This window comes from Chiloscyllium plagiosum, unplaced genomic scaffold, assembly GCF_037043375.1.
Source record: "Chiloscyllium plagiosum isolate Xiang-an unplaced genomic scaffold, Cpla_swu_hap1 HiC_scaffold_9, whole genome shotgun sequence".
NCBI lineage: Eukaryota > Metazoa > Chordata > Chondrichthyes > Orectolobiformes > Hemiscylliidae > Chiloscyllium > Chiloscyllium plagiosum.
Genome location: NW_028270147.1, coordinates 62,004,256 through 62,021,020, shown reverse-complemented (window position 1 = coordinate 62,021,020; position 16,765 = coordinate 62,004,256). Strand labels below are relative to the sequence as shown.

Genomic DNA, 16,765 nt, shown 5'->3' with positions numbered 1-16,765 from the left:
CCAAAGTGTATCACCTCATTTATTCAAGATTGAATTCAATTTGCCACTGACTAGTCTGTCTATATTTTCCTGTAATCAAAGGCTACCCTCAATGTTTAGCGTCCCACCGATTTTGGTATCATCTGTGAGCTTACTGACTAGCCCTCTTATACTCATGCCTAAATCATTTATATATACTACAAACAGTAAGATCCTGAACAATGATCCCCACAGCATTCCACTGGACACAAGTTTCCAGTTACAAAAACTCTTCTTGACCATCACTTTGTTTCTTGTCACTCAACCAATTCTGGATCAAATTAGTCACGTTTCCTTGGATTCCCTTGGCCCTTCGGCTCACTACTAGTGTCTTATGTGGGACTTTGTCAAAAGTCTTGCTGAAGTCCAAATAGACTCTGTCGAATGCATTGCCCTCATCCACACACCTGATACTACTTTGAAAGATTCAATCATGTTGGTCAAACATAACCTCCCCTTAATGGATTTGTGCCGACTGTTCTTGGTCAATCTCAAATTCTGACTCTCAGAATTGCTTCCAATAGTTTCCTCATGACTGAGGTTAGACTGAATGGCCTGTAGTTTCCTTTTGCACCCTTCCTAAATATTGATATCACATTGGCTGTCTTCCAATCCTCTGGCATTTCTCCTGGGACTAGAAAGGAATTGCCTCAAGCCAGCTATTTCCTCCCTATGTCACTCAATAACCTGGAGATGTTTCATCTGGCACCAGAGATTTATCTACTTTAAACCTTTCTGACCACTCAGTATTTCCTCTGTGTTAATTTCTTAAAGTATATCATGGTCCTTCTCCCTGATTTCTATACCTACATCATCCTTCTCATTAGTCAACATCAGCACAAGTATTCATTTACAACCCTACCCACTGAGGTCCTTAATGAGATGCCCTCCCCCCCCCCCCCCCCCCCCCCAACCACCACACGTTTTTCCATAGTTATTCTTTATCCTTCATTTACTTGTGAAATAATTTTAGATTTTACTTAATTTTCCTGTCATTAATCAATCTTGTCCTTTTTTTATGTTCCCTTAATTTGTTTTTTTAAATTTCCCTTGCACATTATATACTCTTAGAACTTGTGACGTTTTGAGCATTGGACTTGTTTCCTTCATTATGGAAAACCCTTGGGGGGCTTACAAGAGAATATAACCCATCCAGAATATAATGATAACATTTCAGGCAGCATACAAAATACTTTCTAGTCGTATTAAATGGTCCTGTTGTAGAGGGGGGCAAATAATGTAACAATTTTTGTCAGACCACCATGTTGAGATTTTTAATCTCTGTTTCATGTTTCAGATCCAGTGGGGAGCTTGTGGACTTGTGCTGGCAGGCAATGCAGTAATCTTCCTCACCATTTTGGGCTTTTTCTTAGTATTTGGTAGAGGTGATGACTTTAGCTGGGAACAGTGGTAGTATTGTGATGAAACGTAAATTTGATGACCCTTTGGCATTGAAACTGAATTGTATTATTAAAACTCCAAGCTTAAAGTGCAGTATATGACACTATTTTCAATGTTTCGTTTGCTGTAAACATTAAGAAGCAAGGTTCGTGACTGTATTTTAAAGATTTCATTACCTGGGGCTTTGCCAAGCCGTCTCCTCTCCAAAATGGCAATTTTACTTGGAAATGGGAGTATGCAAATAATTGCTTGTACAGTCCAGTGAACGAAATTACTCACATGGTGTGTGATCACACAACTCCACAACATTTTATTTTTTGTATTTATTATAACATTATAATTTGGAGGAGAAAGTTGTCCATAAATCTTTGCCTGTTTCAATTCCATTTTTAAAATTATAATTTACTTTGGGTTATGACATGTGATCAATGTTGCATGCATGCTGTTGTAAAGGCTTGAAATTTATTGGATTAGCCCGCCCTGGGATGCCCCTCTTTTAGGTAAAGGAACACCCATTGACCAGTGTTGACTTGGCAACACCTTTTCAGGGATACACCTTTTAATCTTAACACACATCCTGGTGTTAAAGCTTTTTCAATGCACCTTATGAGGCAATATGCATAATTTCCAATGAATAGAATGCTCCTACTCACTCCTTTAGAAGCTCCAGTCTCTACCATTTGAATGCTTGTGGAAAAATTCTAATACTTTAAAAACCGGATTGTATTAGAAAACAAAATGCAGTGCATTTTCAATCCCCAGGAAATGTTTCTTTATCGGTTATGCACTTGGCAAAGGGCTTTGTATGTTCAGAAATTGAAGCACTAAAAAAAGTACTACTGGACATTTTGCTATTGTATTAACAAAATGTCCTATCCTTTCTCATACTGACTCCAATTTTGAAGAGGGAATTATTTTACTGAGTCTTTATCATTTTGGCTATATATCTACATTAAATTAAACCATCTTTTCTAAGAATGTACTTAATTCAAGCATCTGAAATTTATGTGAAGGAATTATGAAAATGGACACTTTGCATTATGAACCTCTTGCAAAAGGTGATAATTTGGCAGTGAATTATAGATGATATTTGATTCTGCATTTGGTTGATATGTCCTCTTGACAAATGGTTTAATTTCAGCATTAAGCAAGCCCAAAGAACTACATATAGACACAACTTTGAATACAAGACTTATAGTTCTGCATATTTGCTCAAAACATTGCTACCATATGTTTGTCAATTTGGGTAAATGGAATAACATTTACTGTGCTTTTTGTTTCAACTTTTCCTTTTAAAATAGAACAACAGAAAAATTACATTTAAATCACGTGGGCACTTGAACTGTTACCGCATTAGCTTGCTTGTTTTCTAGAATGACCTGATAACTTGTAGCCTAGACTAAGTAATGTCCTTTTTAAGAGGAAGCTTTGACCACTCAGTTACACAACATGGTATAACATGCATCTAATTATCAAAGATGAGAGTTAGATGAATGCTTAATATATTTGCATGATATTTCTCTGTAATTTTAATGGCGTCATTGAATGACTGTTTAATAAAAATAACTGTGGTCAAAGTATGTATTTTTTTGTTTCATGTATTAATATTGCCAACAGTAATTTCTAGCCTTGCCTTTTAAAACAACCAAAATTAATTGGGATAAAACCTTCTGAAACAAGTTACATTTTCTATTATTGTGCAATTACTTTTGTTTAATGTCTTAAGTAATAGTCCTTTTTTTCCTGAGGTAGTTGAATTATAAACTGAACTTTTACCAGATATTAATGCCCATTGGGAATGAAATTATGTGCACCTGAAGTAATGGCTTTTGGTTATGGCTTGTATAAAAATAACAAGCCTAAAATTCGTGCATAAAATAGTTGGCAGATCTCTATTCAATATCTTGCCTTCAGATTGCTTTTACTAAATATCGCATTTCGTTGGGAGAAAAAAAGCTGTTTAATTAACTTTCCCAGTGATTTGATATAAAGTATTCTAGACTGGCATATTGACAATTTTTTTTCTTAAAAAGGATTTTTGGGAAGAGGATGCGTCGTTAAATATTGTTCCTTTGGTTGAAATTTATTCTAACTGTGGGAATATGGTAAACTTCAAACATTACAAATTTTTAAACTTTTTTACGTGAACTGTTTACTGAATGTTATTGTCAGTAAGTTTTCAATACTTCACTGTATACATTGTAAATTAACAAACTAATCGTATATCTATATTAATTAGATTATCTGTAGTTTATTTCTAAATAGTTTTATGATTCAATTTAAATGTATGTGAATAAAGTGTAAACACAGACTTTCATTGTTATTTGTTTGTTTGTGCATCTAATTAATAGTTAGAAATTAGACATTTTCTCATTGCAGTACTATATCAGATACTCCAAACTTATAATGCTTTCATAGCAAAGAAATGTGTTGTGTGACGTTCATGTGGATTATATTGAAACCCAGATTCTCAAAATGTGCTAACCCAGTTCTAACTTCCCTAATCCCTCAGACAAAATGAATTGTCGGGAGGAAGGCTGGTTTGTCTGAGCCATGGAGAAACATCAATATACAGAATTACGATCAAAATAGTATAAATGGAAAAGATGAGAATTCTTAGGAGAGGCTTTTGAGAGTTTAAAGGGTAATTTGCATTGGCACTTTTATTTAGATTGCCAGCAGCAGAAAGGCTCAATATTTAACACTATAAAATAGTTTCGCTGTCTTGCTATTGTTATTGCTTGCCAAATGATTCATGACAAAAATTGTGTAAGGAATGGTCTTGCTGTTCACTTTTCATAATCTATTTCAGCATGAATCCCAATTCTTAACCTGCATTCTTTTGCTTGCAGCCAAATTGTGAACCTGTCCACTTGTAACAGCAGTTATGTTTGTGCGTGTCCTACCTTTTTAATAGAGAAATATTTCCCAAGACTTTTTAAAATACATTAACTAGCATCTTCAATACCGGAATGCATTTAATTCCATAAGTTTCTAGCTTTATGGATGAAGAAGTTAACCCAAGATTTGCTAGTTGCATGTATTAACTGCTTAGGCATTTTTCTTATCTCTAAACACCCATTGACTATGAATAAACCAATTCGTAAAGACACCATGCTTTGGGAGCAAAAGACCTCTTTGCTAAATTCATTGATGTTCATTGTGTCATGTCCACAAGAAAATGAAGAGAGATCTGAACTTTACTGTACTAAATCCTGGCTGCCAATCACAAGACTTAAATAATTTCTGGAAGAATTCCGGTCAGTTACCAGTTCAGAAACCAGATATTATCCTGCTGGAGTGGCTCACAATACACCAGCAGATGATTCTAGACAAAGAGGAACTATTGGAATTCATTGTGCTGGAAGTAGTGTTAATAACTCACCATTGATCTCCCACAAATCAAGAATGGTCTCGCCTTGGCATTGAACCTCTGTGTTAGATCCTGAGCCTGCACTTGCCAACAATGAGACTGAGAGATTACCCAGAAGATGCCTCCCAGTTGGTCACCTTGGATTAGGCGAGTAGGTTCCCAGTGCTTTGAATGATAGCTTTGAAGCCTAAGCAATCCCACTGGTAAAGGTTAGTGCTCCTGAACAGGTTACAGATCACGAGGGCGTTTCAACATAAAGTCCCTTTTGAAGGGCTGTGTTCAGAATGAAGTTTGAGGTAACAGAGTTCTCTCAGAATAGAGGATTGCTCGTTGTGGCACAGGCATTTCCTTGAATGAAGATGATCCTGAATCCAACTATTGCATAGAGGCTGTCTGGACATGTTATGACACACTTCTGGAGATGATGAGGCTTGAACCTAGGCCTTTTGGTCCAGAGTTAGGGGCATTGCTACTGTACCGTGAGAACCCCCAGCCAAACATTTCTGTTTTCAGATACTTCATTGAATTCAACTGACAAACAATTCTAATGCATTACCATGTATGCCAATGTATAGGTCGATCGCATGTATACATCAGTCCCTTATTTTGGCCAAAAGAATTTTTGTGTTTTCCATATATCTCATATATAAGTCGACCCTAGTTCTTCAGTGACTGATCAGCATTTATGAATCAGTGTGCCAGCCCATTGCGTTCCACTCCAACTTTCTAGTGTGCTGACCATACTGCTCTATTCCAGGTTTTCAGAATTGCTGTAATGGTACGACAGTACAGGGTGACTGCCGTATCTGCAGAGTTACTTGCGGCCAGAATGTTACAGGGAATATTCCAGGACTAGGGAGCAGGAGCTGTCGGGAAGGTAAATTTCCCATTTTATCCATTTTGTAGATAAATATTCATCACCTCAAACAATACCTTGTGCATAAGTCATCTTCTCCCCCCCCATTTCAGATTAAAAATAGTCTTCAAAATTCGACCTATACACAAGTATATATAGTAATTGTTGCATGCAGAATTGAAGTTAGTTGTGATGCTTCGAGACAACACCCAAGAAGAATAGTCACTGGCATGCTTGCACATGTGAAACTTTATCTCAGTTTGAATGTTAGATGATGTTAGTAAATGGAATCAATTTAGAGACCCAGTTGAATGTCATTTAGCTTGTGCCCTTACATGATGTGTGTCAGTAGTTAGCACTGCTGTTTAACAGCACCAGGGACACAGGTTCGATTCCAGCCTCTGGCGACTGTCTGTGTGGAGTTTGCATATTCTCCCTGTGTCTGTGTGGGTTTCCTCCTGGTGCTCTGGTTTTCTCCCACAATCCAAAGATGTACAGGTTAGATGGATTAGCCATGCTGAATTGCCCATAGTGTCCAGGGATGTGCAGACTAAATGGATTAGCCATGGAAAATGCAGGGATCGGCTATGGGTTGGGTCTGGATGGGATGCTCTTCAGAGGGTTGGTGTGGACTCAATGGCCTGCTTTTTGCTGGAGGGATTCTGATTGATTGTGCTTTAACTCAGCAGATAGACTAGAGGATGAAACTTGACTCTTTTGAAGTACAGATTGCAATTTTAGCCTGGAGGAGATTCTGGATACTATATTGCCTTCTCAAAATATCACTCCTAAAAGCTGAAATTTTAGGATCCAAGGTTGTTGATTGGCTTCTCTCTCTAACAGAGTCATAGAGATGTACATCACGGAAACAGACCCTTTGGTCCACGCCGACCAGTATCTGAAACTAATCTAGTCTGATTTGCTGCACTTGGCCCATATCCCTCTAAAACCTTCCTACTTACTTACCCATCCAGATGCCTTTTAAATGTTGCAACTGTACCAGCCTCCTCCACTTCTTTTGGTAGATCATATCATTCATGCACCACCCTCTGCATGAATAAGTTGCTGTTTAGGACCCTTGTATATTTTTCTTCTGGCACCTGAGACCTATGCCCTCTAGTTTTAGACTCCCTTATCTGGTGATAGGCCATTGACTATTTACCCTGTTCATGTGGGGTAATAAACCTCTATAAAGTCACCTCTCAGCCTCCAACGCTCCAGGGCAAATAGCCACAGCCTATTGAGCCTCTCTCTATAGCTCAAAACCCCCAAATCTTTTCTGGACCCTTTCAAGTTTCACAACATCTTTCTGATAGGAAGGAGACCAGAACTGCACACAATATTCCAAAAGTGGCCTAACCAGTGTCCTGTACAGCCACAACATGACTTCCCAACTTTTATACTCAATACTCTGACCAATAAAGGAAAGCATACCAAACGCCTTCTTCACTATCCTATCTACCTGCGACTCCACTTTCAAGGAGGTATGAACCTGCACTCCAAGGTCTCTTTGTTCAGCAACACACCTTAGGACCTTACGATTAAGTGTATAAGTCCTGCTAAGATTTGCTTTCCCAAAATGCAGCACCTTGCATTAATCTAAATTAAACTCCATCTGCCACTTCTCGGCCCATTGACCCACCTAATCAAGGTCCAGTTATAAACTGAGGTAATCTTGTTCGCTGTTCACTACACCTCCAATTTTGGTGTCATCTGGAAACTTTCTAACTATACTTCCTATGTTCATATCCAGATCATTTGTATAAATGACAAAAAGTAGTGGACCCAGCACTGATCCTTTTGGCACTCCACTGGTTTCCAATCTGAAAAACAACCCTCCACTACTACCCTCTGTCTTCTACCTACGAGCCAGTTCTGTATCCAAATGGCTAGTTTTCCCTATATTCCATGAGATCTAACCTTGCTCACCATGGAGGACTGCTTAGAGGATTACCTCAGATTACAAGGGGATCTTGACTAGATGAGTCAATGGGCTGAGAAGTGGCCAATGAAGTTTAATTCAGATAAATGTGAGGTGCTGAATTTTAGAAAAGCAAATCAGAGCAGGACTTATACACTTAATGGTAAAGTCCTAGGGAGCGTTCCTGAACAAAGAGACCTTGAAGTGCAGGTTCATAGCTCCTTGAAAGTGGAGTTGCAGGTAGGTAGGATAGGGAAGGTGGTGTTTGGTATGCTTTATTGGTCAGAGTATTGAGTACAGGAGTTGGGAGGTCATTGGTTTAGGCCACTTTTGGAATATTGTGTGCAATTCTGGTCTTCCTATCGGAAAGATGTGGTGAAACTTGAAAAGGTTCAGAGAAGATTTACAAGAATGTTGCCAGGATTGGAGGATGTGAGCTGTAGGGACAGGTTGAATAGGGTAGGGCTGTTTTCCCTGGAGCATAAAATCATGAGGGGCAGGGATAGGATAAATAGACAAAGTCTTTTCCTTGGGGTTGGGGAGTCCAGAAGTAGAGAGCAGAGGTTTAGGGTAAGAGGGGAAAGATATAAAAGAGACCTAAGGGGCAACTTTTTCATGGAGGGTGGTATGTGTATGGACTGAGCTGCTAGAGGACGTGGTGTAGCCTGGTCCAATTGCAACATTTAAACGGCATCTGGATGGATATTTGAACAGGAAGGGTTTGGAGGGGTATAGACCGAGTGCTGGCAGGTGGGACTAGATTGTGTTGGGATATCTGGTTGGCATGGACAAGTTTGACCAAAGGGTCTGTTTCAATGCTGTACATCTCTATGACTGAGAATGTTGAGTGTCACAGCTTTAAGAAGACACAGTCAGCAGCTGAAATGTGATTGTCAAAAGAGAAATGACATCAAAACAGTAAGCTCAACAGTCTAACAGTAAACTCATTCATAAGCTGGTAACAAGTGCTGGAGTAGGATTGTGGGGTAGGAAAAGAGAGAAAAGTGAGACACTTAGGAAATATAGAGTCCTTGGTCAAAACACTCTTAAGGAGGTTCCAAGAAGCGAAGTTAAACATATTCCCTTTTTTCCAATGGGGTCTCTGAGAAAAAGGTAATAAATGAGAAGGGAATGTGAGGAGATGTAGAAGAGTTCTTCTGTCTGACAATGAGCACCATCAACATCACAATCTGCCACCTTAAGGCATAGATGCAAAGATTGATTTGATGTATTTTGTTACAAAATACAGTGAAAAGTGTTGTATAGTGTTACCATCTTAAAACATTAAAAACAAACCAAAACATAGAATATAAAGGCTGAAAAATAAATAAAGTTCAATTTTACAGCCCGTCTTGTTAAGTGCTCAGCCGGAGGCATGGAGTAGCCAGCCATGAGTCTCCTCACTGTTCTGCTGGAGCAAGCATCACCACTATTGTGTGTCCTCGCTGGGCCTCGCAACGCAGCCAGCACCAATGCAACCAGGTCCCACACCGGCCTAAACTTAACTCCTCAGCTACCACCCACAGTCTTCTCTGGACCCACCAGGCGGATGCAACCCGCTTTCAGAATGGGCCCAAACAAGTCAAATATGGTGATCAGAACAATAGCAGGAGGTTGGAAGGAATCAGTGGGACAAAAACACATGATTGGGTGATGAAGGAGCCAGGGGACAATAACTTAGAATCAGAATGATTTAGGTTGAAAAATAAATTCAAATAAATCACTGAAACAGTAAAGAAAGAAAGGTTTGAAAGAACTGGAACTTGGTAACTAAGGTGTAATTTTAGCATTCAGATTTATAAAGGCCATAGCTATGAGTTTGTTCGGAAAAAAAAGCTTTGTATTTTAGATTGTGAAAGGTGGAAAAATGTTGGTTCAAAACTCCATCTTGGCTGCAGAATGTGGGAAATCCTTAGAAGTAGTGGGTAGCCACCATTTTTTGATTGTCAAGCAAATGGTGAAGAAAACGTAGGAAGTAGTAAAGCAATACAGTCTTGCAAAGACACATGTAAAAAGCTTGAAGTACAAAATCACTCCAGAACAGCCAATAAGACTAAAAAAAAAGGTTGAAGAACTTAATACAATCACAGTGATTAGAGTTTTAAAAAAAATTCTAAATCATGTGAAAACTACACTTCAGCAGCTGTACAGTAATATGATGAAATACTGCAGATACCAGATATCTGAAACAAACACACAAAATGCTAGAGAAACTCGGTAGGTTGAGCAGCATCTGGGAAGAGAAATAGAATTAATGTTTCACGTCTGATATGGCTTCTTCAGAACAGTATTCAATTTAATGTTGTATTTAGAAATGCAAGACTGGAATAGCATAAATAATATTGCGATGATGTAGATCTGCACTTCATTCCTGATGAAGGGCTTTTGCCCAAAATGTCAATTTTTCCTACTCCTCGGATGCTGCCTGACCTGCTGTGCTTTTCCAGCACCATTCTAATGTAGACAAATGGTTGTTGAAACAGTGGTCCAGAAATAAATCATTGGCAACCAGTCACACGGAGTAGAAAGACTCTTTTGTGATTGCCTACAAATGTGTAAGGGAAATGTTTCATACAACTAATAGTGAACACTGGCCAGCTGACCAAAAGATGCTGAACCAAACTTGTCACCAACAAAAGTGACCAACAATATGGTAATATTCGCTAGTATTGTTTGATACTTTGACTAAGAATCCAGTGAATTGGTTGAGAACACATTGAGCACCAACAATATTTCACAATTATTGATGACTCACAAGTGTATGACAAAAAGATTAATTATTCTAGCTTCGCTTTCGAACAATGTATTGAAAAGGATACACAGGGGGCATTTAGGAATTGCCAGGTACATGGCCAGGGATCAGTCAAGTAGTGTGGTTATCAGAGAACACAAAAGAAATCGAAGACCTCCTATCTCATTGTGAAATCTGCACTTATACAGGATTTTATACACTCCTGTTATTACCGCAGATCGCTCAGAAGACTAAACTCAGCAACTTTGAAAATTAATGAATAGTGCAACTCACTAGCTAACTCAGAGTTATTCAACTAATATTCTGACAGCAGAAGTTTGATGAACAGGCTGATACAACAACATTGGGTAAAAACAATGACTGCAGATGCTGGAAACCAGATTCTGGATTAGTGGTGCTGGAAAAGCACAGCAATTCAGGCAGCATCCGAGGAGCAGTAAAATCGACGTTTCGGGCAAAAGCCCTTCATCAGGAATACAGGCAGAGTGCCTGAAGGGTGGAGAGATAAATGGAGGAGGGTGGGGAGAAAGTAGCATAGAGTACAATAGGTGAGTAGGTGAGTGGGGGTGGGGATGAAGCTGATAGGTCAGGGTGGAGTGAATGGGTGGAAATGATGATAGGCAGGTAGGATAAGTCATGGGGACAGTGCTGAGCTGGAAGTTTGGAACTGGGGTGAGGTGGGGGAAGGGGAAATGAGGTGGCTGTAGTAGCGACTCTGTTTCAGGACATGGTTGAAGAGCTTCAGGGCAGAGGAAATGACCTGGGAGTTGCAGTGGGAGAGGGACTCCGAGATTCTTGTAGAGAGAGGAGGAAAACTTCTTCAAGGCAGGCGTCCTTCCCCCACCTCACCCTAGTTCCAAACTTCCAGCTCAGCACTGTCCTCATGACTTGTCCTACCTCCCTATCTTCCTTTCCACCTATCCACTCCACCCTCCTCTCTGACCTATCACCTTCATCCCACCCCCATTCACCCATTGTACTCTTTGTTATCTTGCCCCACCCTCCTCCCTGACCTATCACCTTCATCTCCACCCCCACTCACCTATTGTACTCTATGCTACTTTCTCTCCACCCCCACCCTCCTCTCATTTATCTCTCCACCCTTCAGGCACTCTGCCTGTATTCCTGATGAAGGGCTTTTGCCCGAAATGTCGATTTTACTAATACAACAACATTATCTTTGGCATTGACATTGACAGTGTTGAATGAACAAACTTTGTGACAAAACTGAGAATCTGATAAAAAGCCTACTTCACCAATTAAACAACCAGAATGCTTGACTAAAATGTTCAACCTGATTAACAAAGGAGATGGATAAGCTGTAGATGACTTAATGGAAGCCAGACCAATGTCCTTTGGTTCAGGATGTGGTCAATAGGAAGAAACATGATTAGAGTGGTGCTGGAAAAGCACAGCAGGTCAGGCAACATCCAAAGAACAGGAAAATTGATGTTTCGGGCAAAAGCCCTTCAGCCTTCCCTGAAGTGCTTTTGCCCGAAACATCAATTTTCCTGCTCCTTTATGCTGCCTGACCTGCTGTGCCTTTCCAGCACCACTCTAATCTTGAGTCTAGTCTCCAATATCTGCAATACTCACTTCTGCCTAGTTGCTTTTAACCTTAGTGCAAATCCTCTTTCAAGGATGCCTACCTTGAAGAAATTCTCCCCATGAAGGGCTTTTTCCCGAAACATAGATTTACCTGCTCCTCGGATGCTGCCTGGCCTGCTGTGCTTTTCCAGCACCACTCTAATCTGCAGTACCCACTTCCACCAAGAAGAAGAAACAGCCTGGCCTAAAATACTACAATTAGAAGATTATTTCCTCCAATTAGAAAGATAATGGTTGATCCAGCAATCCAGAATAATTCAGAACAGGTCTGCCTTTCAGGTTGGGCATTCATGAGATTAAAGGTTTCCCATGTGATATTTTGCATCAACTACTTAGATTAGTAGAGTGCATCTGTGAAGGTAATTCAGGAGATTAAAGGTCCTCTAATAACATCTACAAAAAAGCATTGCCTTCCATGAAGGTTATCCAAGAGATAAAAGATCTCTCATTGGCAAACTGATCTTTGGCATTGACATTGACAGTGTTGAATGAACAAACTTTGTGACAAAACTGAGAATCTGATAAAAAGCCTACTTCACCAATTAAATGCCAAAGATAAATTAAACCCAGGGTCAATAGTACTCAGCAAAATTCATTCTCTGCAGTCTGATGAAGGAACATTGAGTGAATTGTGAAATCTCTAGACCACCTGCGTGTGGAAGTGGGGTGATGGTAAATGTAATATAACTATGTAAGTGACTAAAATGGGCTGACCTTGAGGGGAAAAAACTTAGCAGGGAGTTTGTACAAGGTTCAGATGGAGTTAACGTTCATCTTACAGATATCTTAGAGTCTGTGTAGAGATAAGTTCTGCTCTAGCTTATGGTGGGAACAGATTAATCCATATCAGCTCCTTAAGGTCATAGTAATTATGAAGATAGTTGGACTTATTGCTATCAAACCTTGAAGCTGTGCCTCTTCTGTAGGTACTCCATGATGTGTTTTTTTTTAACCACAAAGCACTATATAGGTTAAAACAGGGCAAAGACACAGAAACATTGGTGGGAGTGGACTACTTGAAGCAGCCCTTACCCAGTATCACAACTGGTAGAGGTGACAAATACTATTGGGTGTCAGGAGTGAGTCATCTGGGAAAATACAACATGGTTGTGGAACGTTTACTCAAACTGTAGTTTCATAATTTGGGTGTATCGTCTCCATTTCTAAAATTTCCTTTATCTGCTCAAGGATATGAGGTTTATCTTTATGTTCAAGAATGTCAGGTGTTCAAGGAACACTTTGCATTTCAGATTCCCATTGATAGCATCAAACGTTCCCTAGGTCAGGTGCAGAAAAGCTGCCTACACTCTGCCCAACAGTTAGCCTCTGTTGAGAAGCTAAGTTAAAAAGAGATTTATGAGAATAGTTTCAGTGATGAAGAACTCTTCAATTATAAAGGGAAGTTAAGATTTTTCTTTGGGGAAGAGAAAGCAAAGAGGAATTCTGATCAAGAAATTAAAATCCTCAAGTATCTGGTCAGAGTTAATAGGGAGAAACAGCTCCCACTCGTGAAACAATCGAGAACAAGGGCATAGGTATAAAGTCATTGATTTATAAAAGAAGCACAATTGATGTGAAATTTTTTTTTCACACAGCAAGTAATTATGGTGGGAAGGCACTGGCTCAGTATAGCAGAGGCACGTTCAATTGAGACATTCAATTGTCTGCTGGACTGTTTATTTGAAAACAAACCACGTGAAGGATTATGAGAAGACTTGAGAATAGCACTAGATGAACAACATGAAAGTTGATGCAAATGCAAGGATCTGAGTGGCTTCCTTCTGTACTGTAATAATTCTGTAAAGTGCTTTGGAGGTGATAAGCACTGAAGTCAATCAAGCTTTAATCTATAGTTTTGTAAATTTCCAAATGGAGGGAGGATTTTGGAACCTAAAAATCTTTATTGGATTTGAAAAATATCAAGTCATACCTGGAAAACATTTCTGTTAAAAATAATAGAACATGCCATAAAATGTGAAATAAAATTGATGCTGATCCAATAGTATTCAAAAAATTAAAGCTCGTGTTTAAAATAGGGACACTTTTGTTACTTTGATGTAAAGACCCTTACGTACCTCAAACCCATGTTTTCTGTAGTTAGGCACAATAATCCTGCTGTTTAATTCTCCATTTTCTGTCCCATCTGTTTAGCATCTAATATGTGATCTTTTTTAAAGTAGGTAAATGCTTTTTATCAATTTATTATTTTATACAAATAGCACAGAATAAAGAAAAGGGAAATTGTTTCAGTAAACTGTTGATATTTTCTAAAGATAATTGTCAAGTGTTAATGCTGAAATATAATTGATGTACAGCACTTCAGTTTTCTAAGACCTTTTGAAAAACATTCCTGGTGGTGATTAATTGCTAAAAAGTAATGGAATAAATATGGAACTGCATAGAAGTTGGCTTTGAAACAGGAAATAAAGTGACTGTGAATGGAAAATTCAGGAGAGAATTTCTAAACTAGTTTTAATGTGTACTAAGCATTTGGATGAGATAAGTAAAATCACCAGGTTTGTGGAAAATGCTAAATTGGTGTCTAAACAATTGGTTGATAATGCAATTACAATTCAGAACAATTTAGAATATCTAAATAAGATTATTGTATTTATTGTAAAATATACATAAAATAATTTTATTTATTGTCGAGTAGTTGGAAAGGTGGCTCTGCGTGGAATTGGAGCAGTATTTCTCCTTCCACATGTCAGAGTGTCTTGACACAATGTAGTATAGACAGAGAAAGGATAAGTCCATCCAGTTTATTCTCGCTACAATCAATCATGACATTTGAGTACATGAACTCCTCCATAAGAATGGCCAATCTCAGAGTACCATATGATTAGATTAGATTACTTAGATTAGATTAGATTACTTACAGTGTGGAAACAGGCCCTTCGGCCCAACAAGTCCGCACCGACCCGCCGAAGCATATACCACCCAGACATACTCCTATATTTACCCCTTCACCTAACACTATGGGCAATTTAGCATAGCCAATTCACCTAACCTGCACATTTTTGGATTGTGGGAGGAAACCGGAGCACCCGGAGGAAACCCACGCAGACACGGGGAGAATGTGCAAACTCCACACAGAGAGTCGCCTGAGGCGGGAATTGAACCCGGGTCTCTGGTGCTTTGAGGCAGCAGTGCTAACCACTGTGCCACCGTGCCGCCCACAACAATATTTGAGGTGCCTATAGGAATTGGACATACAACACATGTCATACAATATATTGTGGAACAGTCAGTGATGGTGGTGGTGCAGAAGCTTTTGGAAGAGATGCCAGTTTCATTCCACCTAGCTCTCCCTCCGAGTTCTCTGACAGAGCATTTGTGCAGTATGGCCCAGTGACAAATGATTTGGGAGTAGCAGCCTCTGCAGATGAGCCCACAGGTACCTAATTGCAAACTGCAACAAATAAATAGACTGTCTCCACCTCTTCTGAGGCTACAAGGCAGCACCATGTAGAAGTGGGTGAGCATGGTGACTAGCGTCTCAGGCAGAGTATTGAATGGGTCACTGGGTGTCTTCCACCTGGAACTGTTTTCCTTTAAAGACAGTTGGCAAATAATAAGACATTAAACTCTTTTTATTGGTGGCAGAATAAAAGAAATAAAGAAGAAGAGGATGTTCCTTAATAGTGGTCACATAACTTCAGGACAGATGTGTTTCTTTCATAGAAATTAAGCGTTTACATGTTCTAGACTGTGTCCTGAATGAAAATGTTAGCATAAGCTCCTCAAGATGTGTACCAGATTCCAGTGATGTATTGATAATGTCAGTGATGTATTGATAATGACTATACCAGTAATCCAGAGGCTTAGTCTAATGATTGAGGACATTGGGTTCAAATCCCACTGTGGCACCTGGTGGATTTTATCTCAGTACAGAAATCTGGAATTAAAAGCTTGTCTAATGATCACCATGAAACCACTTTCAAATGCTGTAGAAATACATCTGGTTCATTACTGACCCCAGACCCACAGCAATGTGATTGACGTGTGACTGCTTCCTGCAATGACTGAGCAAGCCATTTACTTTAAGGAATAGGAATGGCAATAAACGCTGGCTTTGCTTTCATTGCTCATATTCCATGAGAAAATGCCTTTTATCTTAGGTCAGAGGCATTCATTGAACTGTTCCTGCAACAGATAGTCCCTGGCAATGATAGCATCCAGTGAGATCTTTGGGCCTAGGGTGCAGCCACAGCCCTTTGGTGTTCTGCATCCTGTCCCTCTGATTCCTCCTCTACTACATCTTCCTCACCATCCTCAGATTCACACCTGTCTGGACAGTCATGTCATGGACAGTACAGCAGACCATGACAACAGGCAGGAACTTTATTGGTAAGATAATGGAGGGTGCCACCCAACTGGAACCACATCACCTGTAGTCCAGTTGCCTGCTCACTGGTGGTTCTGGTGAGGCAGGTAGCTTTATTTTATCTCCCCTGAGGCTCCTGTAGTGAGGTGAGGCACCTCTCTTGTACGGATATCCTTTGACTCTAGAATCTATTGATGAACATGCATCTCTCTTGGCCATCAAACTGTGCCAAAGCTGAAGAACAAAATGGATGACTTGGTTGATCTCTTGGAAGGTCTTAGACTGGCAAAGATGCTCAATGGTTGCAATATGCAAGCAAAGATCTGCAACTAACATGATTATCTGATACTTAACGCTCACTCATGTAGGCTAATATTCTACTCTTGTAGTAGTGATGGAAGGAGCATTGCTTAGTCCTTTAACAGTGCACCATAAATCTGGCTGGTCAGGTGTACCCCCAGTCTACTTTAGAATATGAATGACTAGATCTCTGTTCTTTCCAGGTTCAG

At 39.6% G+C, this 16,765-nt stretch overlaps 1 protein-coding gene across 1 annotated transcript in view; it reads left to right on the top strand.

Annotated features, from left to right (window-relative positions):
- Window positions 1-3,730, top strand: part of LOC122554423 (leptin receptor gene-related protein) — a 32,986-nt gene extending 29,256 nt beyond the window's left edge. The window contains exon 4 of the mRNA XM_043699434.2: window positions 1,316-3,730. Coding sequence (XP_043555369.1) covers window positions 1,316-1,432 — 117 coding nt within the window. The 3' untranslated portion in view covers window positions 1,433-3,730. The remainder of the gene's footprint in view (window positions 1-1,315) is intronic.
- The last annotated feature ends 13,035 nt before the right edge of the window (window positions 3,731-16,765 follow it).